We start from the raw sequence: 23,476 nt of genomic DNA on the forward strand, positions 1-23,476 counted from the left end.
ACGGCTTCTGATTGGCTGCAGGAAGCTCCTGCAGCCAATCAGAAGCCGCGGAAGCCCCATCAGACATTTGGGTTCCAAAGGACGTTCGCAAACCAGAACACTCACTTCCAGATTTACAGCATTTGGGAGCCAAAACATATGAGGGCCAAGGCGTTTGGCTTCCAAGGTACGATTGTAGAGATATCCCCTTCAACATTTCTCTGATGAAAATAGGGATGTCCTAAGGAAAAGCAAGACATTCTGGGATCAGATCAGAAACCAGGACGGCTTCTGTAAACCTGGGACTGTTCCTGGAAAATAGGGAAACTTGGAGGGTCTGAGGTCATAGGCACATGCTGGGTCACAAGGCCTGCTGCACTGGTACCTAGAGTGGTATCCAACTGGCTGCACCCCTAGCTTTTCTGAAAATAGCAGCGACTTGAGTTTTTGCCTTGGCAGATGGGATGCTAGAAGAAAGTGCTCCTCCTTCTAAGGTCAGCTTCTGTTTTTGGTTGTGGGTTGTCTCTGCAGAACTCTGCAGAGTGGGGAGTCCTGTGGGCTAGCACAAGGGTCCCCAAACCAAGGGCCGCAAGCTGGATAAGGCCCCGGGGACTCGTTTATCGACCCCTGCTGCCCACTGCCGCCACCCGCTCTTACCGGCGCTGCGCTGTGCAGCTGCCCACTTCCAGGTCGGAGGAGCACCAGAAATAGCTTGTGCGCATGCACAAGTGTTGTGCGCATGTGCAAGCATTATTTCCGGTGCACATCTGGGTCGGAGGAGGCCTGTGCACATGTGCACAAGCTATTTCCGGTGCTCCTCTGACCCAGAAGTGCGCTGGAAATGGCGTGTGCACACGCGCTCCCCCGCCCCGCCGTGCAATCAGCGCTGGAGACACCAGTCCAAGGTGTGGTAAGTTTGCTGACCCCTGCTAGCATTCCATGGGATGCCTGGGGCCATACACCATCACCAAAGAGCCAGAAACCTTTCCCTAGACTGGAGAAGAAGCAGAGGTGTAGCAGGGCCACTCTGTTTGGACTCTGTCTTGTTCTTTGCTTATTTGTTTCACTTACTCCCCTCTCTTCCTTGGAAGATTTCAGACAACTTATGGTACATCCAGGCAGCTTACATCAATGCCTGCTTAGCTTCAGCAGTCAAAACCTGCGTCATATGCCTTCAGGCGATTCATCTGCTGTTTCCACCGCCAGGTAAGATGGGTAGCTGGAGATTCCCTTCGTCCGACAGACAGATCCATTGTTTATTTCTCCTGAAGATTTGTGAAGCCATCCCTAAAACCCACATTCCGTGCTAAAGGGAGAATCTATCTGCAAATACCGGCAATGTAACCCACACTCCAATCCCTCCAAGGAAACATTATTTCAAGGGAGCTGTGCAAAAAGTGTTTTGAAATGAAACCGGAATGAAAGAAGAATTCAATTCCTAGGTGCTGCTCTTTCCTCTATTACACAGAGGCTGTTGATTTGTTTATTTTACAAAAGGTTTAAAACAAATTCCCTCTTCAAATGATTTAATATGTGAATGTCCAATTGGGACTAGCCAGAGAATGCCTAGCCACCATTTTCTGCATTAAAAAGGACGAAACATTCACATAAAGGGCACGTCCAGACTGTTGGTACTTTCAAGTGGGATTCAGTTGCAAACTAGCAAATTTGGTTCGTACCATTGAAGCTCTTGTCCATGGGTAGGCAAACTAAGGCCCGGGGGCCGGATCCAGCCCAATCGTCTTCTCAGTCTGGCCCACAGACGGTCAGGGAATCAGCGTGTTTTTACATGAGTAGAATGTGTCCTTTTATTTAAAATGCATCTCTGGGTTATTTGTGGGGCATAGGAATTCATTTATTAATTTTTCAAAATATAGTCTGCCCCCCCCCACAAGGTCTGAGGGACAGTGGACTGGCCCCCTGCTGAAAAAGTTTGCTGACCTCTGCTCTTGTCCAACTAACTCACCCCCCCCCAAAAAAGACCAGATATTTTGCTAGAAGGAAAGCGATGTAAAATGCAGCAGGAAGTGCTTACTTTGACACAATGTCATCTAGTCTTTCTGCAAGGAAATCAGAGTGATTGCTCATTAAATAGATAACTTTGTCTGAACTCTCTGCAAGCAAATTGGGATGAGTGTTAAACAAGCAGGTTGTCTGGAAGCACCCACTGGCCCCACCCAAAGATTGCAAAAGAGGCTCAAAGGTGGTGTAAACCAGACATATGGAATTGCTCACACCTATTATAAATCAAAGGCTCGGATTTTGGCAGTTTTGGCGGTGAGTCCTTTGGTTTGAGAACCCTGGTGCATCCAGCCACCCTTCTTACAGCTTTGTCCCGGAGAGTTTTTCATGAGTGCTTCCTCAATACAAACATATATATACCTTTTGCTCCAATTTAATTATCTCCCCCACTCCCAAAGAATCCTAAGTGTAGTCTGCAGAGAAAGTGGCGTGCTGGAAAGAGGAAATTCATCCTAAAAAAGAGGAGAAAAGAGGCCATGTAGACTTTGCATGGCTCTCACTGTGTAGATGCCAATTTAGAAATAACCAGTGTAATTTAAATAAAAAAAAAGTAAGTGTTGCCATAGTGGGGAAATCTGTAAGCAAATAACCTGTATGCTTGCTGAGCTGTGTGCTAACTGTTGACGGGCAGTTCCAAGGCCCCTGCTTCATTTCCCTTCTTGGGGTTCTTATCTGAAAGTGAGCCAGATAACCCTTCAAACAGAGGACCATCTTCTGTAAAGTAGGATACAAGAGCAGCACTGAAGTCAGTGCACTCTCACTTGCTGGCTCGAATCAGTAATCAGTGTTCCGGTCATCACAGAAGCAATCGGATCCCTGAGGATGTCTGGAAATGCCACGTGTGCCTGTGTGGAAGGGCACATTCAGCCAAAGACAGCTTTTCTCTCACCATAGCACTATGATGGAAAAAGGTCGCGGGGGCAACCTTTTCCAAGCAGGCGCTTAAAGTTACAAGGGGCCTCTTGTGGCCGGCAACTCATTCTCCAAGCTACACTTGTCTTTCTTTTTTGATTCAATTAAATGGCAATTGTGAGAAAACAGGAGCAAAGTGGCACAAGAAAATATGTTGGCTTGTACAGTGTGGTTTGGTAGGATACTGAGGCCAGTGACTTTGTGGCCAGCTGCTGGGAGTTGACATCTCAGGCTACTTTTTTTTTGCCATTAATGATTTAGGAGCTTTCTTCATGAAGCTAATGGGCTTTGTGGTTTCCCATCTTCCTGTTAACGCAGCCGAACAATCGAAGCTTTTAGCGTGGTGTGGAGGGGCTGGTACTTGACGCATCTTCCTCCTTCCTGCAGGCTGTTGCTGCGCTAGCAATCTCCTGATCACATTGCCTGGTATTGTCCATTGTGTTGTGACAGCAGAGCAAAGGCAGGGTTGGGAATGGAGCAGTGCAGCCTCCACCCAGGGCGGAAGAACCAGACTACTGGAACATTATCTGTCTTGCCACACCATAGAGAAACCGAGGCATAGCTGACGGTGAGAGTTCTGCAAAGGAAAGACGGCCTCCTGTGTCCTTTTACCAATACTGATTGTAACCATGTGTCTAAGTGTGGCACACACTTTGAAAGAGACAAGGATTTTATGAGATGTTATCAGCCGCAGCATGGAGAACAAATTGTGGAATGTCAGGGAAAGCCCAGAACCTCAGTGGCAGGGTAGGAGTTTGGTGGGCTGGATTTTTACTAATGTCAAGTTTGTCTCTTGTTCCTGACTTGTGAGGTACTGGCTATGCTCACAAGTGGAGGCAGAAGAAGTGTGTGTGTTTGTGTGTGTGTACAGTGGTATCTCTGGTTCCAAACGGGATCTGTTCCGGAGGCCCATTCGCAACATGAAAAGCCCGCAACCTGAAGCGCTGTATCTGCACAGGTGCGTGGTGCGATTTGGCGCTTGTGCGCATGCGCAAAGCGCGATTTAGCACTTCTGTGCCTGCACGAGCGGTGAAACCCGGAAGTAACCCTTTCCGGTACTTCCGGGTTGCCACGGCACACAACCTGAAAAAACGTATCATGAAGCAAACATAACATGAGGTATGACTGTATCTGCAGGCAATTGTGCCTTTACATTTTAGGCCAGGCATAGGAAAACTCTGGCCCTCCAGATGTTTGGGACTACGATTCCCATCATCCCTGACCACTGGTCCTGTTAGCTAGGGATGATGGGAATTGTAGTCCCAAACATCTGGAGGGCCGGAGGTTTGCCTATGCCTGTTTTAGGCACTACAAAGCACTATCTTTCTGCACTAGCAGGCAAAATGCACACACAAATGTCATAGGGTTGTAGTCAATGATGGTCATACTCAGAATAGACCCAGTGAAATTAATGCAGCTAAATTAATTAACTTCACTGGGTCTACACTGAAAAGGACTAGTGTTGAATACAATCTTACATGATATCTTAGGAATGGCTCCTTTTCTAGGCAGTTCAGGATTCTTATTTGGGACACTCCTGTTCTATAAATAATTCCTCCCTAGGTCCATAGGGTAGGCCAGCAAATGAAATTATTTGCTTAAATGGCCATAGGCTGTTGCAAATCTATCAAATAGGTCATGGAAAATATTAACAAACATGAAAGCTGCAAAAGCATTCCAGATGAAAAAATAATTTCATAGCATGAAACATCAGGTGAAGAATAGTAATAATCATAATAGTGATAACTAATTTTAAAACCTTAGCAATCTCTGTAACCAATTTGAAAAGGGCTACAAATGAATTCAGTGTTTCTTTTACCGTAGTTTCACACAATGCAAAAGAACAGGCAGTATCCCAGAAAAACTCCAGTTCTTCCAGAGATGACCTCCATCTCCGACAAACCTGTGGCTCTTCATAATGGACTGCTTCATGCCCTAGTTTATAGAAAGCTTGATGTTCCTCATTATGCCTCAACATGACAAGGTGTTTTGTCCTTGAGCGACCTTCATTAAAATGTGTTCTCACCCTCATTTTCAATGGCAGGAACGGAGCATTACAATAAGGAGCTACTTCAAACACCACTTTCAGCAGGTATTTAAAATGAGACCAGGATTCAATGTCTCAAGGAGCAGGAATGTTACCCATGCCACGTGTCAAAGAAGAGAAGGTCTGCAATAATGCACTCTGAAACAAAGCCCGCCGGGTTCATTCGAGGGGGAAAGGACGGCGTAGAAGGCCAAAAACCATCAGAACCACTAAGCTGTTTTAAAATGGGAAGAAATTTCTTCTTGACCCTAAATTTGACTACCATTTACTCCCTGGGCATAGTAGCTAAATGTGGCTGTTCCGCTGCATCGAGACACACTGCCATAGCCCTCTAGCTAGTTCATGAGGCATTCCGCGGGGATGAACTGACCCCATCTGAGCCTGATGCTTCTTTGAATTCGGGATTCTTGAAGCTTTATCTTCAAAGGCCTTAGATGTAGACCAGCTATAGCCTATTCCCCACCGCGGATTAGCAGCTTCCATTGAACTCCGCAGAGGGAAGGGCAGACAGGCCTTGTGTCGCGCAAATGCTGCTGTGCATTGATATTTTTTAATGGGGATATGAACTGAAGCCTGTTAGGAAATGCAGTTATAATTAAAGCACAGCTCCCAGAGGCTGTCTAAGGCACCAGCGACTAAGTGCATTGGCAGATAATGTCATTATTTGTCCGTTGCTTAACATAAGGGGGTGGGGGTGGGGGATGGGGAAGACAATTCTTGTCTGCCGTCCCTGGGTAGGGGATGTAGCACCAGCAGCCAGACAAAGAGAAATGCTTGCCTCTTGTTATCAATTGTCGTCCAGTTGATTAATCAGTACGTAGAAGGGAATATGAGGAAAACAGATACTCCGTGAAAATCGTGACCGTGTAAATTTGCCAAGCCAGTGGCTGAGTTATGTGGTTTTGAGGTAATGCGACCCCATCAAACAAAGCAGCCACCAAGTCAAAGAAAACTTGTCTTGTGTCGATTGTATTGTTCTGTAGCCATATCTGTTGTTCAACTGGCAGCATGAAATTCAAAACAAGAAATTTTAGGGCTTGCGTCTGCTTGGAAATCACATTTTCTCCCCTGTACGTCCTTTTTTAAAAAAACAAATCCTAAATGGGTGGTGGCTGACTATAATTATATTGTAGTACTGAGCAGAATATACGTTGCACATGTTAAAATGCACTTTTATTTACTATCATTGCACATGTCCCTGGGCTATGGAGTTGCATTGAAAAACAGGTTCTGAACTACATATACCAGGGGTGGTTAACCTGTGGTCCTCCAAATGTTGCTGGACTCCTAGCATCCCTGAATATTATCCATGCTAGTTGTGGCTGATGGGATGTGGAGTCCAACAAGGATGGCCACAAAAAAGCCACCCCTTCTTGAGCTGCAGCTAAAGCTAAGCCCTTCATGTTTGCCCCAGAAAATAAGAGATTCTTGACTAATCAGCTTCCTTTGGCTGAAAGTATATAAACATACAATATTGTGCTGAATGCAGTTATGTTTACTTTGGAAAGGTCGACATGCTTACAACAACACTGCTTCAAGATGCCAACATATTTAACAGAACGTGTCTTTCAAAGGAGCTGAGTAGCTCTGGCATCACTGGCAATGTCCATATGGACTGAATCAGATTTTGCAAGTGCCCTTTACCATGGTCACTTTCCAGACAATCTGTTTATTGAGTATTCATCCTGCTTGGTTTGCAGCAAATTTTACAGGGAGGTTATCGAATATTGTGCCAAGCCATTGTTATCTCACACTTTCTAATGCATTTCCTTGCCGCCTTCCTTGAAAAAAATTCAATTTTTTGGGAAGTGGGTTTGTTACGCAAGAGCCTAAATCCACTTTAATTGTGCAACCTGAATTTCCTGGCAATTCAACTGAATCATACTCACAAAACAGCAATATTCTGGAAGCGCCCCGTGTCATGCTGTTTTTAACACAGTAATACCTGCTTACTTTGTCTAGAGGGCCTGCTGAGACTTAAGCCTATGAGCAAAATTCATTTTTAGCTAAAGCTGGAAAATTAATGTGTTTTTGTTGTTGGATGGTATGATAATCAGGTAAACAAGGCAACAGACACATTTCCTTAACTAGCAAATGTATCTAAATCACATTTGCTGATTTTTTAACATGAAGTTATTTTTTTGCATATATTCCATTTTTAAAAATATATAATATGGTTTAGATGTGTATAGCTCCAAGTTCTTCAACTAAAATATTTGAGTAAAATTATTCTCAGCCTAATTTTCTTAACTTGAATTTTCTTTTAAATTTGCTATTGAATAAAATTAATTATATTATTTTTTAACATTTCCAGTTATGTTGTTTAATTTGAGTCTTTAAAACAAACAAACAAACAAAACAACAACCCTACAATCTCAAATTAGAAAAGTGTTTAGTTTGACAGTTTCTAGATACATAATTTACCATACTTGTTTTCCCTTTAGATGAATTTCAGGTGCAAAATTTGGAATATTAGAAAAGCCGAGTATGGATTCCAGCTTTTTTTTTCAGGTTTTGAATTTGTTCAAAATGTTTACTGTGTTTACCTGAGCGAAAGTAAGCAATGTTAGAAGGTCAATCTGCAAAGGTTATCTGTACATCCCCATTGGAAAGCAAAGTAATAGAACACAGCAAAGTCTACAGTGTGGGTTTTCATACCCTTTAACAATGCCAGCATACTAACAGTTTTACAATTCTCAGTGGGTGACCTCATCCATGCAGAATTGTGATGTTCAAAGACCCGATCCCTGAGTGCATTAAAATTAAAGATGTCCATAAGCAACTAGAAAACTGACCACAGACAGGAATATGGAACACAGGAAATCTAGCTACTAGCTAGAGTGTCTGCAGAGGTGCAATGGGATCGCGTACTTAATTATACATAATACGTGCTTATTTAGTTTCCACATTGACAAGCTATGAGTAACACTGTGACTATTTCATCCCTGCACTACCAACTTTCAAAGCCTTTTTAAATGTTCGTGGTATTTGGCACAAGTGTTACTATGTCATTATATATATATTTAAAGAAAACACCCATATTGTGCTTCTAATAGCACCTGCCTAAAATGAAAGCCCATTGCAATAATATCTGTTGGGCAAGGAAGCATTATCAAATCAGCTTTGTTTGCAAAAGATGGGTATAGAAAGGGCTACAGTGCATCAGGAATGTTAAAAGGTTGAGGCTTTCAAAAAGTTTCTCTATCAGTAGTCTCTCTATTGGTCTTATAATTCTGTGTGAAGTTCTCCATTTCTGGAAGCAGAACCAGGCTACCCAGACCCCCAGCCAGTTCAGGCCTCTAGATCCCATAAGGAGTGTTCTTATTTTGCCAGGATTCAAACATGCTTTTATTGACACTGCTGCTCTGTGAGTTCAAGAGGACTTTGGATAGAGAAGAACCTTTAGGAAATCAGAAAATAACCTTTGCTTAATCCTGGCCTTTGTATTGTCGCCTGAAGAAGAACATCTAATATCTAGAGATGCTCACAGTTTGGCAAAGCTCAGGGACAGTAAAGTTCTATGCTACAAAATAAATACTAAACATGTTTTTTCTATTTGACCTTGTTCTTCAGACTTGCTGCATACTGCATAGTTAGTATGTTTAATTAGTCTTCTCAATGGGTTTTCCCCACGAAGCGGTGTAGAAACTTTGCTAGAGGTGTTATAACTTTTAGAGAAAAGATTATGAGACTTCTTAAATATACATACAGGTATACCATGAAGAAGTATGAACCTTATAACAATATTAGGTTACTAACAGTGGAAGCTCCAGCTGTAATCCAGTGGCAAAATCCTAGTATTAATCAATGATACGTACACACATACCCGCAGACTCCTCTTGTTCTGTGCAACTAATATTTATAACTGCATTTGTTTACCAGAAAACATATCCTATTTTCAATCTGACTTTGTAAGCACCTCCAACAACTAAATAGACACCATTCCATAGACATCTGAAATTCATGATGTTATATGAGCATCAAGAGCCAGACAAATTGTGACCACGGAAAAAATCTCAGGTGGAGAGAGGCAATATTTGTCCACAATAAAGGCTCTGTAGTAGCAGCAGCTGGGGATTCATTAATCAGTTTCCTCTAGGAGACGGCAGCAAGTTGTTGCACTTCAAGATGTTATTCGAACTAGCTTGTGCGCCTTTTCTCCCCCGGGTCAGGCACCATTTTCCCTCATTGCTTTCTAATGGGAAGTCCTTTATCATCTTCCATTGTTGGGGAAAATGTCTTTCTCAATTTCTCCCCCAGCTTTGGAATCTGACGTAAAAAAAGGCAATTTTGTTTTCAATTTTGTCTTTGTCACTCTTCGTTGCACAGTTCCTTCTCTCTGTTCATGTTTTGAAGAAAGTAAGAAAAGGCCTTTGGAGATGTTACGCTATTGGTGATGGTAGGTGTTGTCAGGTGTATATATATGATCAACCACTACAGTAGCTATTAGCAGCAGTTATAATTATTGTGGTGCATGGGAGAGCATTATATTACATAGCAAGGGATTCAATGTTTTACCACCGCAGGTGTTAACTTCTGTAAGGTTCATTATCACTGGTTGGTATATCAACCCTGTCAGCTGGAATTGCAGTTCTCCTGATTTACTATTCTGGAAGTACTACGTTTTACTGTGAATATAAAAAAATGGACGTTTATTGACTTTCTAATTCCACTGGTGGTATTTGACCATGTATATGAGGATTTATATGATGAAATGAACTTAAGACACAGGAAAAAAATTGGTCATAGACGTTAGAAATTATGCCCGAGATGAAGTTGGTAAGAACCCTGCCTTTTCGCAGGGTTTATCTGATATTATCCCAAAACTGAATTTATACCTGAAGAGAGCTTGTTAAAATAAGATAGTCTTTTATTTGCAGCACAATCCAACTAAATCAGAACATTTGGTTTGTAAGTAAAGTTCATTTCTTTACTATTTTGGGACAGAAGGTCACCAAAGTTGTGAACAATAAGCATAATAAAATAACAGTTCAAATCTCAATCAAAGAACCAACAATATATAGCCAACACTAAACAATATATAGCCAACACCAAACTTAAGATCTCAGTTTTCATTAAAAGCTGTAGGAAAACACAAGTCTTTACAGCCCATCAGGAGCTGAAGGAGCCAAACTGATATCAAGGAAGTATACTCCAGAGCTTGGCTACTACTATGGCGAAACACCTATCCCACATGCTGACAAGCAGGACCTCAGAGAAAAGCAGAATGCAGAACAAAGCTGTCACTGAAGGAATTTAACAGATAGGCAAGTTGTCTTTTGGGTATCCTGAACCCAAGCCATTCCATTTAGAGCTTTAAAGATCACAACCAGCACTTTGAATAGAACTCAGAATATAATTGGAAGCACAAAATTTAATTAAGCAAATTTTAGATGCTCAAAATAACTGGGCTCTGATGCAGTCTTGTAATAGTCTAACCTGGATGCAATCAAAACATTCATATGTGACAGTGGTCAGATCTGCCTTCTTCATGAGGAGCTGCAGTTCATGCACCAGGCATAGTTGGGCAAAAGCATTCTTGGTTAGGAAAGCCAGTTCCAGGAGGGTCCCAAACTGCACACCTGATCCTTCAGAAGGGGTGCTATTCCATCCAGATCAGGGGAAATAACCTTCTCAGTATCAGAGTTCTTACTGAACAAAAGCACCTTGTTTTGTCTGAAACAAGTTCCACATCCAAGCCATCCAAACCAGTGAGTTCAGACAGTAGATTTGGGCAGCACTTTTTTTCTGAGGGTGCTCCAGAGTATGCAGTACCAGCACCGATTTTCCCCAATGTTAAAAGTGTGACATTTACTGTAACAACTTCATAGTTGGTACCGTCATATTTCCCCCCTTAAGCACTTGGTTTGGGTATCATACTGCTGTCAGATCATTATAGATATCTCTTGGTGATTTCATTTAGAACTAGAGTGGGAAACAACCTGTCCAGATGCTGTTGGACTCCACTGTCCATCAACCCCAGCCAGCATGGATAGTGGTTAGGGATAATGGGAGTTGTAGTCCAACGTATCTACACCTTAGGTGTGTCACAATAATATATATTAAAAATTGACCTGATCCCCAAACACATCTCTGAATTAAAGATAGCTCCGAGTCCTTAAAAACATGAAGACTACTAATGTAACTGTAAAGGACTCTTGGGGCAACATGGACCCTTGAGAAATCTTGCTCCCTCAAAGTGCTGAACAGCACCCCAACACAAACTGCTGGCACCTAACTTTCAGAGCGGATCAGACCCAGCAAAATACAGTGCCATAGCCTCAATCCAAAAAGGTGGTCCAGAAGGATATATCATTGGTCAATGGCACCAAATGCCATTGAGAGGCCCAGCAGAACTAAGAAGTTTGCTGTCATTGTGTCCCAGTCATCAAGAATGGCATTTTCAGTTCCCAAATCAGGTGAGAACTCTGGCTAGAATGAGTTAAGATTATCTGCATCATTTGTCTGCACCTGGAGCTGGGTAGCCAACACATACTCAGAAACTTTGCCTCAAATAGGGGAATGGAAACTGGCTGATAGTTATCCAAAGCGGAGAGATCCAGAAGTGCTTGTGCTGTTGTTGTTTTTTTAAAAAACAAAACCAATTTTACTACTCTTTCATTCAGATTGTATGTGCCCTCACAAAGGGAGGTATTTAATATCGCTTCCTTTACCCATCTAGCCACTCCCTGTTAGCTTTTAAGTAGCAAGGGTTAAGAATGTATGTGGTCAGCCTCAAAGTGAAACTGTAAAGCACTGTAATTCCATGGATTAAAAGATCAACATTTAAATGGTTTTTGTGGATTGTGGTTCCAATTTACAATTTAAAGAACATAGCACAGTTCACTGTTTTATGCCAGTGAAATCCCCATTGCTTAAATAAGAGGGACCATAGCATTGCACATGCTTTGCAGGCAGAAGGTCCTACATTCAGTTCATTGCATCTCCAGTTAAAAAGCTCCAGTTAGCAGATGGGGGGGGGGGTGCACAATGGATTTTGTATCCCTTTGTCTCCCATGTGGGCATGCACACAATTTCATCTCTATTCTAGGGTTTTTTAAATCCCTGGGAAGTCCAAACCTCCCCACACTGGAGAACCTACGTTTTTAAAGAAAGAACAGTCTGGGACAACACTGGGATAGGAAGGACATCTTGTGGATGCCCCTACAATACTGGAGAGATGGTCAAGTACAAAACCATATTTTGCTCTGAGATGGCCAAGCCCATGAAGGGAAATATCTGTGACCCTGGAGAACCGTGACCAGAATAGACAATGCTAGGCTAGATAGAAAGTCTGACCTGGCAGCTTCCTAACGAAATGATCTAAATTCTAGATCAGAAATAATAAAATGACACATCCCTCCAAAGTTCCCTATCTAAAATCTATCTGAACAGCTCCTTTCTTTCCAAATCCATTTTCCTCCTTGTGAAAACCTTTGTTCGATCACTGTTGGAAGCCATAGCGGTAAAGAAAAAAAATATGATAGAAGGTTGGTCAACTTATAGAAATTTATTAAAACAAGAGGGAGGAGAGTTTAGATTAAAATAATTTAAGGATTTATCAGGAATACAATGGATACAATATCATCATTTGAATAAAGAATTTAAGAAAGATATGAAACAAGGGTTTGGGGAACAGATATCACAACTGAAGAGAGATCTGTTGGAATATAATGTTAAAATGCTGTCTAAAATGTATAAGATATTATTGGATTGGGAGACAAAGGATGAGCAAGTAAGATCTTCAATGATACATTGGGCAATAGATATTCGTTATAATATAGATATGGAAGCGTGGGCACGATTGTGAAATATGGATATAAAATTTACAGCATGCTATGGTTTAAGAGAAAACTATATGAAAATGTTATACAGACTGTATCTAGCACCGAGCAAACTGGCAAAAATGTATAAATCAAAACTGAGTAAGTGTTGGAAATGCAAAGAGAAAGAAGGTACCGTACTTTCTATCATATGTGGTGGTCTTGCAGTAAGGTTAAAGCTTACTGGGAAATGATATATAATGAATTGAAAAATATGTTTAGAATAACATTTGTAAAAAAAAAACCCAGCAGCTTTCTTTTTGGGAATTATAGAGGTAGAACTACCTAAACAGTATCAAGATTTATTCATGTACGCAACTACGGCCACAAGAATGTTATTTGCCCCCAAATGGAAACAAGGAGTAATCCCAACGAAAGAAGGATGGATACAAATACTTATGAACTATGCAGCAATGGCGAAACTTACCATAAGAATAAGAAATCAAGATAACAAACATTTTTATAAAATGATGGAAATGGTTTATTGAATATGTGCAAAGAAATTGTAAACAGATACGGACATTGGCAGGATTACTGTAATAACGTGCAGTTTCATAAGAGTAAATAACTGAAGTAGATGAATAAAAGTTAATTTAGAATATGCAGGAAATGATAAAAGGAACCGCAGAAAGAGGGAGTTATGAAATGTTAAAATGACTGTAAAACGATTGAAATGTATATAACTGAAAACCATATTATTATTTTTTGAAAAACACCTTTGTTCAATAGTAGCCTCCCCAAATTATCCTACAACTAATCATAAAATCTGAGTCCACAGGTTTCCCCTCAAAACTTCCCTGCCAGCTCAGGTAGCATCCCACACATCTCCCCCCACCCCACTTGCAACCTTCACAAAATAATTTCCTTCAACTTACCCATTTCTTCTTGTACATAAAACCACCTACCCCAGTTTCCTCTCGTGACTTTTCCCTCCCAGCAGAAAACCTTTTTGACGAATCCTCTCCCCCCCTTTTCTCTACACAAACTACCCCTGAAAGGCTCCCAGTTGCACCACCCTCCCAATTCATTATCACTTTCTTTGGACCCTCACAATACGACTTTTAAAGCGCCCCCCCCCCAAATACTCCTCCAACGGCTGAAAATTGAAGCCTCCCCCCCGCCCCGTTTCGCCTCACAAAATCCCCATGCCTCCGCCGACAGTTACTTAACCCCGCCCCCTTCTCGCCTGGCCCCGCCCACACCTGGCGGCTCCGCGCGCCCGCCCTTCCAGACTCCACCCTTTCCCCCCCCTCCCCCGCGTGCCTTCGCCACCTATCCTTCGCCTCCAATCAAGGCGTTAAAACACCGAGCCCAGGGCGTGGCGGGCGGGAGAGGAGGCCTCTCCTCCCCCCCGCCTCGCCAGCGCAGCGGCCAATGAGGGTCTCGGGGGGCGTGGCCTGTGTCCATGGGGATCAGGGCTGGGCTCCGGCAAGGTCTCTGTTCACCCCTATTGTTCGTTGGAGCGAGTCACTCGGCGCGGGGTGGAGCGGAGCGAGAGGCGAGCAGGGCGGTGGCGACGGGGCCGGCAGGTGGGTCGTCGGAGGGGTAGGGGGGGGTGCGCGTGGGCCGAGGGTCCCTGGAGGGAAGTGGGGGGGGGGCGCCCTAGGTGGGCTCCTGAGGAGACGCTGGCGGGAGGCGGCGGCCCTTGGCGGGGGAAGCGGGTGGGTTTCCTCTTCAGGTTAGAGGGGAGTTGCTAGGGAGGAAACTACAACTGCAAAGTAAGAACCGAGGAGGGACTTGCATTGGAGTCAGTGCGGAGGGATTTGGGGTCGGGGTGTGTGAGTGGAGCCCATGACCCGAAACTTATCTCTCCCTCCCAGGAGCAAGGCTGGCGGGCAAAGGTTAAGCCTTGTGGTGCTTTTTCGGGTGGGAGCAAGGGAGCCAGCCTCCTGTGAGTCACAGAAGGGTCTTTGCGAGGACTGGGAGTGCCCTGGCGTGGGTGGGCGAAAAGGTCCCGGGGGCGGGTGGGGGTCGTATTGTGGGGCTGGGGGACAGGCAAGAAAGCGTTAGCGCCTTAAGGGCATCTAAGGCGTGTGCTTTCTGAGGAGGAGTGGGGGGTCACCGTTATGGGGACTGCATCTGTGGGGTTGTTTTTTGTAGAGCCCCCCTTTTTGGATTAGAAGGGGGCGAGCTGGATAGGGAGGGGCTGCCTTCATGGCCCCCTGTTGGTCTAAAGGGGCTGTGCTGGGCGGTTTTGCACTTGCAGGGGTTATGGGGCTGTTGGGTGCAACTGCCTGGATCCAAAGTGGGTCTGAAGGCGGGGGTCGGATGGTGGGGGGTTCATGCAGTGTGAGGACACGGGGGGGGTGCAGCGCACAAGATTGTGAGGTGGACTAGTTCGGGAACAGATCAGTAGGAGACAGGCATCTGGAAATAGCAGCGAGCCCATGGGGGCTGCAAAGCATATTTGAGGGATGGGGAAGGGATCGTCCTTGAGTCCTAGGCTGGGGTTATGGGTCAGTGGGGGAGAGATTCAAGGACTGGAGAGAAAGGCTGACAGGGAGGATCTCTGTTATGGCTAGGGATGTGGGGGTCCACTGCGGGAAGTGTTTCCTGAAGTTGAGAAGGGCAAACCATTACAGATTTGTGGATTCAGGGAGTTTCGTCTGGTGGGAAAGGGAAGGCAGTAGATGGCTAAACAAATTGGGACAGGGAATCACAAAAAGATCCTTTAGTTTGGAGTTGTGCTTGTTTCTGTTTGGGGGTTGGTGCCCTTGGAAGTGTCATGGGTTTTTGTCTCCAGAATAATGAGGAACGCTGGCAGTATGAGTGAAAGCAAATATGCTTGTTTACATGGGATGAGGAAAGATCATGTTTGTGGCAAGTTGCATGAATTTTATAGGAAAGTTGGGGTTGTGTCTTCTACTTGGAATTTTGCAAGAATCTGCTTTCCTAGAATTGTGGGTTTTTGTGTCTTGCACTGGATTGAAAGTCAAGGCGTAAATAGTCCATGTCTCTATATGTGACAGTTCGGTAGCATTCTGTTTGGTGGTGAAGGGAGTGAAGCTTGTCTATACCACCTGCCTGTGTCCAGCTGAAAAGTGTGTACCGTTAAAAGTAATGTGTGACTTAACAATATTCCTATGCAAATAAGGAGTGGCAGTCTCCTTGGTACTTTTCACATTTATGATTTTAAAGAGCATTTGTGGAGTTTGTGTCATGTATTCCCCTGTTGTATGTTGCAGTTTCGTAATGCCTCTCCCAGACACGCCCTTTGATCAGTGTTGTCCCAGAAGCAAATTACTCACCATCCCTCAGCCATTTTAATATAATTCTTTTGAAGAAAGAAGCAATTTTATATCCTCATTCCCTATAAAGTAATTAAAGGAGTTAATATGATGGCCATTGGGATTTCAGGATTATTTGGGATAACTGAGTGTCTGTTTCTTTAAGCTGTGGAACTGCTCACAGAAATCAGCAAAAATGCCTTTCATAATTGTCCTGGTCAGAACAAAATAATCAGATTATTCTTCCTTTTAACGGCAAGTAGGTACAGAGATGTGAAAACCCTCTCCTCCTTCCAAAGGCTCTTCCCTACCTCACCAAATCTCAGTGTGATATAAACCTTAGCTTACTGTGGAGAGACCAACAATATGTCAATTGATTCCTGATGACTTTCAGGAAGTAATTTTGATGATCTTTGAAGGGCCTCTTAGAATGCCTCTAAATGTGCTCTGCAATTAACTGTTTTGATTTGAATATCAACTGTTTCTGCATTAATATGGATATAAGTAATGTCTCAGGTTCCAGAACTAGGAGCTCTCCTTACAAATTACCTAGATTCCCCTTAATGTGGAACAAAGCTAAAGTTACGTTATACAGGGTTGTTGGAAAGGGGAAACTGGATTTTTACCAAAATTGGCACCCTTAAACAAATGTTCCCAGCACTGGGCGCTTTGGAAAACTGTGTTATTTAAGAGACTAGTGAAGAGATCACAAAATTGTGTGAGAATCTCAGTGAGATGAAGAAATCTACTTTATTAGCTGTCAGAATTCCCAACTGGGAGGGGCTGCTATGTATGGTGCTGGTGTGTAATCATTGTGCTTCTCTCTCAGGCAAGTTTGGAAAGAGAAAAATGGACTTCACTGTAGCTGTGGAATTGCTATTAGTTACAGGAGGAGGTATATTCGTGCGTGAACCTGACTCTCCCCGTGCCCATCGTTTCTTGGGCACTCTGTTAAAAAAGAAAACCTTCTGTAGCTGAAGGAATGTTGCCTATTTCTAGGCCTATTGCTTAAACCATTAGTGTCTTGACATGTTTGCTTTCTGACGTAGCTGTGCTATTATTGTTTTAAAAGACCCAGAATGCCAGACATTTTGCTGCTTTGTCTGTATGCTGAGTGAGTCATGTGGGAACCTTGGTGTGTTTCACAAGAAGCTGGGCGGTGTTCTGGTAGAGGGAAACTGGAAACCAAGAAGCCACTGAGGAGCCTCTCTTGTTTGCGTATCCTGTCTCTTCCATTTCCCCCCACTCATACTCAGCTGTCTTCTTACCAACTTATATAATGGACAGATTGTGTGTATGAGCAAACAGGAATGACACTCTTGTGATTAGAGAAAAGGAAGTGGGCACTTGCAGCTAAGATTTCATTTTCGTGGGTTTGTGGTGGAGCTTCTGTATGACCTTGGAATAAGCAGCTGTACTTAACTGTGCATGCTAGGAAGATTATATATTACTTTCAGTGTGCAAGGAGCTGGTATTGTGCATTAAAGAGAGACCCCATGTTCTAGGGACGGAAAAAAATAATTATGACACCCTAACCAGATTTGTGTGAACTTTGGTTTTGTAAGCCATCTTTGAATTCTTCTTATGCAGGTTGGGCTTGGATACAGGGAGCTGGACTAGAATTCCTGAAGCTGATATGATCCTGTGAATAGGATGTAGTTTGTTAGTACCTGGGAGATGAAGGTTCACATTTCACCTCTGCTTTGAAGTTATCCAGTACCTCTGGACCAGCTGCATGTCCTCTCAGTTCTGTAATCAAAAAATGGGGTTGTTACATTTTTTTTCTTGTTGTCCTCACTTAACCCATAAGTGCTCCACAGATGATTAACAGCAATGATAGTGGCACCAGTACTACACCATAACACCCCCGACTTTTGTATTTCTAATCACCTGGTTTTTAGATATGTAGTTCTTACGTATATTCTGCTAAAATCTGGCACCCTTCCAAGGAAGTGTGCTTGTAGCATTTCCCCCCTACAACTATAAGGGCTTGGAATTTGAAATCTCAGGGTGTTCCATACTGGAGTTGTTGCGATATGTGTTGCCGCAATGATGGCTAAGTGTGCTTCTCTAGACACCGCCTCTCTTGCTTTGTACATGGCTCCCTGGGAGATTGGAGCAGAGGAGCCTATAATGTGGTTCTTGGATTCTGATTGCTATCTGAATGCCCGCATTCATAAGCCAACAAGAAGCTTGCTTTTGAGCTCTGGCAGTGTGCACACATCTTCTGGTGATATTTGTTTTAAACTTTCCTGATGCTCTGACATTTGGAAAGTTGTGTTCTCTCTCCCCCCCCCCAAACCCACCCCAATTTCCTTGGACATGTAAAGTTTTTAGATGTCCTCAGCCTGAAGGAAACTGCTGAATTTTAGTTGGGGATTCTTTTATATTCTGCTGCCTTTTAGTCCTGGCAGAGGGTGAGGCGAAGGGTGTTCTAATTGCATTAGCCAAATGATTCGCTTAATTAATCAGGCTTGCAGCACAGATGAAAGGATAAGACTGGGAGTTGCCTGGGAAAGGAAAAGCTGCTCATAATAAGGTGCCAGAGAGAGAGAGAGAGATCCAATCTACATGGAAGATCACTTTAATAAAATGAATGCAGGCATGTATGTGCAAGTGCTACTATGTGCCTCCTCAAAGAGCCAAGCAGGTCTTAAATTTGACTCCCAAGATCAAGACAAACCAGTATGCAAGAGTCTTTGCCAGCATTTAAGTTCTGCATATAGATTTTTGTAATGGTCTTTACAGCTATGGCTCTCAAAAACTTTAGGATGTGGCCGAAAGGTCATGTAAGTTATTCCCACTGTCCCCCTGCTTCCCCGCTTAATGTTTTCTGTAGTGCCATATAACTATGTTTTTAGCTTGAATGCTTCCTACATTAGGGTAATGCTGGAAGATGAAGTCTTAAGTTTGCTAAACGATGATTGTACTGAAAATGTGGGGGTATCTGGACATAATATGACTGCTTTTACTGCAAATACAACTTGCTCCATTTAAAACACACACACACATCAGTGGACCAGCTTCCTTTCCGAGGACCTCAATGTGGTTATTATGGTTTGTATTATTGGGCTCATCATAACTGGGAATCCTGAAGAATGTTTGTCCTTTAAGTCTTTCATTTTGAACATTTATGCAAAAAAACAACAACCCCACATTCAGAGATTAAGTCAATTATACTGATGCGGCTTGTTCAGATAAAGATTTCTGTATTTTAAGAATGTATTAGTTAAGTACTTTTTGTATTGGTGGACATGCCTCCTTGTGCTTCTCATTTGCCACCAGAAAACAGCCCAAAGTGGGTAGAAATGGTCTAGTTAGCTGGGCTAAGTCTGCAATCCAAACTGAACTGCCGCACAAGTGAGGACTTGGTTGTGGTGGTCTCCCTCTGCCCAGGTCAAAACAGCTCCACCAGCCTTTGCCTGTGGATTGATACTGGCATCACTCCCCTGGAGCTCCCCATTGTGTCTTCCAAAAGGGTGGACAGAAGTACCACTGGTGGCTTTTCAGAGCCCTCAAATGGGACATTTGAGTAGGAGCTGAGCTGGCTTCGGACTCAGCTGCCATCATTTGAGGGCATCAGGTCCAATTGCTATGGCTGCTCCAAGATGGCATAGCACAGACTATGGCATGTGTGGCAAGACTCTGGATGTGGTGATGGCCATGCCACCCTACCACACTCTGCTGGTGCGCAGCTAGGATTAGGATTGCTCCTGCCCATTGAACATTATGCTCATGGTAACGTAGTTGTGTGACTTCATTCCTGTGAGCAGTTTATACCAGAAATGCTCGGCCTGTGTGCACATTTAATGGAAATAAATAATGGCCAATCAGTTAAACTATGCTTAAAACATGTGGAGACCACATTTTGCGCTTTCCTGAGAAGGCTATGAAAGTGTACCTGGCTTGGCCTTTAAACTGATCAGGGTGACTTACATGCGCTGGATGACATGGAAATCATATAGGTTTGAGTTCAAGTGCTTTGTTTCCCAAGGTGTGGCCCTCCTAGAACAAGTCATACCTGATTTCTGCCTTGGAGGGGAAAATGAGCGTCATATAACATTCTTTATGTTCTTCCAAAACACTTGGGAGATGCTAGGAATTTGTCCTAATTGCTTCAGCTTTCAGGTTCTTCATCGGTGAGTTAGCTGGGTCATCCGGCATAGTAGTCTGTAGGGACAGGGAACTATGTACCTGAAGCATCCTAGCAAAATTCTTAAAATGATAGTTGATGCTATTTGGAAGCTATGCCAGATGTTATGCTGTACTGTTTGCATTGGAATCACAGCAGTAAAATTGGTTCACCTGAAGTTTTCGCAACTGCAGTGACACATGCGTGTTTGCTTCTCTGTCTAAAATCATAGATGCATTATAGGTTTGATCAAGGAAATGCACAGCTAGAACAAACAGCTTGTAAGGGACAGCTCTGTGGTAAGGTTAAAAACTGGCAGTGGTAATGCCTAGCGAGTTGAGCATCTTGAATGGAAACACATAAATTTCCAAGTCAGTGCATGAACAACATGGCAAACATATGTGGAATCATTACATAGTATTTCAGAGTTGATAAGCAGAATGTCAGGATAGCCTTTCCTAAGTGTTGCAGCTAATTTTGTGAATGGTTATACTCATGGTAACTTTAATTGTTTTATTCAGTATAGCCATTCTGTCTCTTAATTAAGATAGAATTCCTTATGCTGTCACATGAATCATGTTCTCTTTCTACCTTCCTGAATGGTGAGCACTTTCAGGAATTTTTTGCTGTTTCCTTTGCAAAAGACCAATACCCAAGATTTTATGGGGTACGTACATTGGAATTGGGTATCATGACAAAGACCTTGAGACACACACCATAAAACTGTAGAGCTGGGCTACCTGTAACACATAAAATAGATTCATTGAGGCAGATGAGGTGGTCAGCATTTCAGAGTTGTCTCCAGTAATTTGGTTTCACTTTCTGTTAAGACTTTGCCCTGGCTTCTCTTTTGGAATGAAATGTGTTAGATCAGAAATACTATGTTACCATATTTGGGGGGGGGGGCGTAATGTTGCTGGGACTGGTTACAACCTTTTTAACCCTTAAGAGCCATTTGTCACCTTATGGGGCAGACTAGTAAACAGGTAAACACGGCAATATTTGATGGAGAACCTCATGTCTGTAATCATGCAGTAGATAAGGAGCTCAGGAGCTGTTGCCAATTGCAGCTTCCAGTTTGTGTGCACAGCATGCATTTATCAAAAGTGGGAAATGTGTGTGACGTGAATTAACCTTGCAGGTGTTGGCCCTAATGAGAGTTTGTGCCATTCGGATTCAAGAGCTGTCTCTGCTGCTCTCTGATAACTGAATGGGAGAGACATAAATGTCTCCTTGACATCCGGCTAACAGCTCGGTAAAGGTTAATGTTTTGTTAGCCTTATGTATTTAACTTGCATTAATTGCTACAGGTATCTCTTTGGAGAGGATATTGACTAAAGTTAAGCCCTTTCTCCAAATTGACACACCAGTTTTGTTTCTTTGGCAAACATTAGTACAATTCCTAAATTGAGAGATGCCTGTAGAGTATTTAGAGCCATGGCATCAGTGCTAAACACCCTTTTTGGGATTAGGATGGAAAGAGCATCTCCCTTGTTTTAAAACATATATTAAAACCTGTGATTCGTAAATGAATAGATGGGTCTAACAATGGAGGCAATGAAAGCTTTCTGCCCATCTCGTACTTTGCTGATGTTTATCAAAGTAGGCTGTAAAAAGCACAGAAGACTCAATTAAGCTGTCTCTGGAAATGTGGACCCTGTAATTCCTCAGTTTGGAAAGCTTCCAGACAATGTCATGAGAAATCCATTTCCCTGCAAATTTGTCTTAAATTAACTTGGCTGCTTTTAGTTTTCTAGGGAGCACAATAATACTTTTTTACTCTGGTGATAGTTTTGACAGTTTCAATAGGTGATTGATTTCCTAGCAAGCAAAGGGTCAGAAAGGAATGATTCTTTATTTGAGGGGCAAACTCATCTTAATTGCAGCAGCAGCAAGCGTCTTCCAGGAAAGATGTTTTGAAGCCCAGAAAACATCTGGGCATCATAGAAACATGCACGGCAGCCACTTCTGAACAATAGATTTTTTATGGTCTATTGTCTCAGCAGTCCATGTTATGGGTGTGTCCATGGTTAAAGGCTATTGCTGAAAAGGATATCATGTGAACATTTAAGAGGAATACCAGTTACAAACTGTCTGGCACATCTTCCTTAATTGTAGGCTAATGTATTCTAGGTTTACAGACCACTTTTGTTCCTAAGGCTGTGGGTTTGTAATAAGAAATGTGTATCTCTGCTGTCTCTGCATCAGATTAGGAAAATGGAGGCCATGAAAAATCCGAGCAGGTTAAGATCACAATCTTAAATTATTTAAACCATTGGACTCAGAATGTCAAAGTCTAGACTTCACGTGTTGATATTTTTAATGTATTTGAATTGGGTTTTCTCGCATATGAAATGTTTTAATATGGGGGTGGGGGTCAGCTACTGATCTGATAGAAGGTTCGGATTTTGAAGAAACATGTAATCATGACAGCGATTGGCCTGCTGGATGTGTTTGTGTCTTTGTGTGTATCATTTCTCATTCTTCTTGCATTGCCATGCAAATCAATTCAATGCTGCCCTGTAGGCTACTATACTCCCCCCAGGGTCATTGGAGGAACCGCAGTGGAAGGGTTGTTAAAGTATCTGAAAATAACTGTTCTGGAGAATACTGCACCTTCCCTGTTCCCAAGTTCATTCCCTAAAAGCATGACAAACTTTTTCAATAGGAAAATAGGTTTTGTTTCTAGCTTCCATTACCACTCAGTGGATCTTTGCATGTGTGAATCCATAAAATAGTTAATGCTAAAGATACAATGGTGGGGCCAAATGGTATGCAAAAAATAATAATAATAATAATACTGTTATATAGCAGTGCACTTTCTTAGTCATGGCCTGATGAAATGGTTTCAGGGATCATGGCTAGACCTGATGAATGGATGATGAAGATGATGATGTTTTTATTTATTAAATTTGCGTACTGTCCTTCATCCATAGATCTCACAACATAAAATTACAATATAAAAACCACAAAATGCATAATAAAAACATTAACAAAGACAACCCAGTAAGGTCTCTTTCCACAAGACATTTAAAAGGGCATCAGATGCCAATCAGCCAAAGGCCTGGTTAAAGAGGAATGTTTTTGCCTGGTGCCCGAAGGTGTATGGTATTTATTTTTAGGGTTGTATTCAGTGCTGCGTATATGGAATTACATTTACAAGCATACCTTAGAGATATTGCACGTTTGGTCCCAGACCACCGCAGTAAAGCTAATATCTCAATAAAGTGAATCACACAATGTTTTGTTTTGTTTTGTTTAGCAGTGCATATAAAAGTTATGTTTGTACAATATTGTCGTCTTATTAAGCCAGGCCAACCCTGGCTTCAGGGGC

The 23,476-nt window shown here is 42.8% G+C and overlaps 1 protein-coding gene and 2 long non-coding RNA genes across 4 annotated transcripts in view; all 3 read left to right on the plus strand.

Annotated features, from left to right (window-relative positions):
• Positions 1–883: 883 nt before the first annotated feature.
• Positions 884–7,322, plus strand: LOC310747293. Its single transcript, XR_014540921.1, has 3 exons — positions 884–1,185; positions 3,301–3,481; positions 4,958–7,322. It is a non-coding gene; the product is annotated as an uncharacterized lncRNA (long non-coding RNA).
• A 6,723-nt stretch (positions 7,323–14,045) lies between these two features.
• Positions 14,046–23,476, plus strand: part of JUP (junction plakoglobin) — a 59,036-nt gene continuing 49,605 nt past the window's right edge. The window contains exon 1 of one of the 2 annotated variants that reach the window (XM_083581942.1): positions 14,046–14,312. In XM_083581942.1, the coding sequence (XP_083438068.1) occupies positions 14,158–14,312 (155 nt within the window). In that variant the 5' untranslated portion in view covers positions 14,046–14,157. Of the gene's footprint in view, positions 14,313–14,396; positions 14,502–23,476 lie in introns of those variants that run through there. The other variant, XM_083581943.1, reaches the window with a different exon arrangement.
• Positions 14,805–23,139, plus strand: LOC310747502. Its single transcript, XR_014540930.1, has 2 exons — positions 14,805–20,279; positions 20,582–23,139. It is a non-coding gene; the product is annotated as an uncharacterized lncRNA (long non-coding RNA).

The sequence above is a fragment of the Podarcis filfolensis genome (genome assembly GCF_964270895.1).
Source record: "Podarcis filfolensis genome assembly, chromosome: 13".
NCBI lineage: Eukaryota > Metazoa > Chordata > Lepidosauria > Squamata > Lacertidae > Podarcis > Podarcis filfolensis.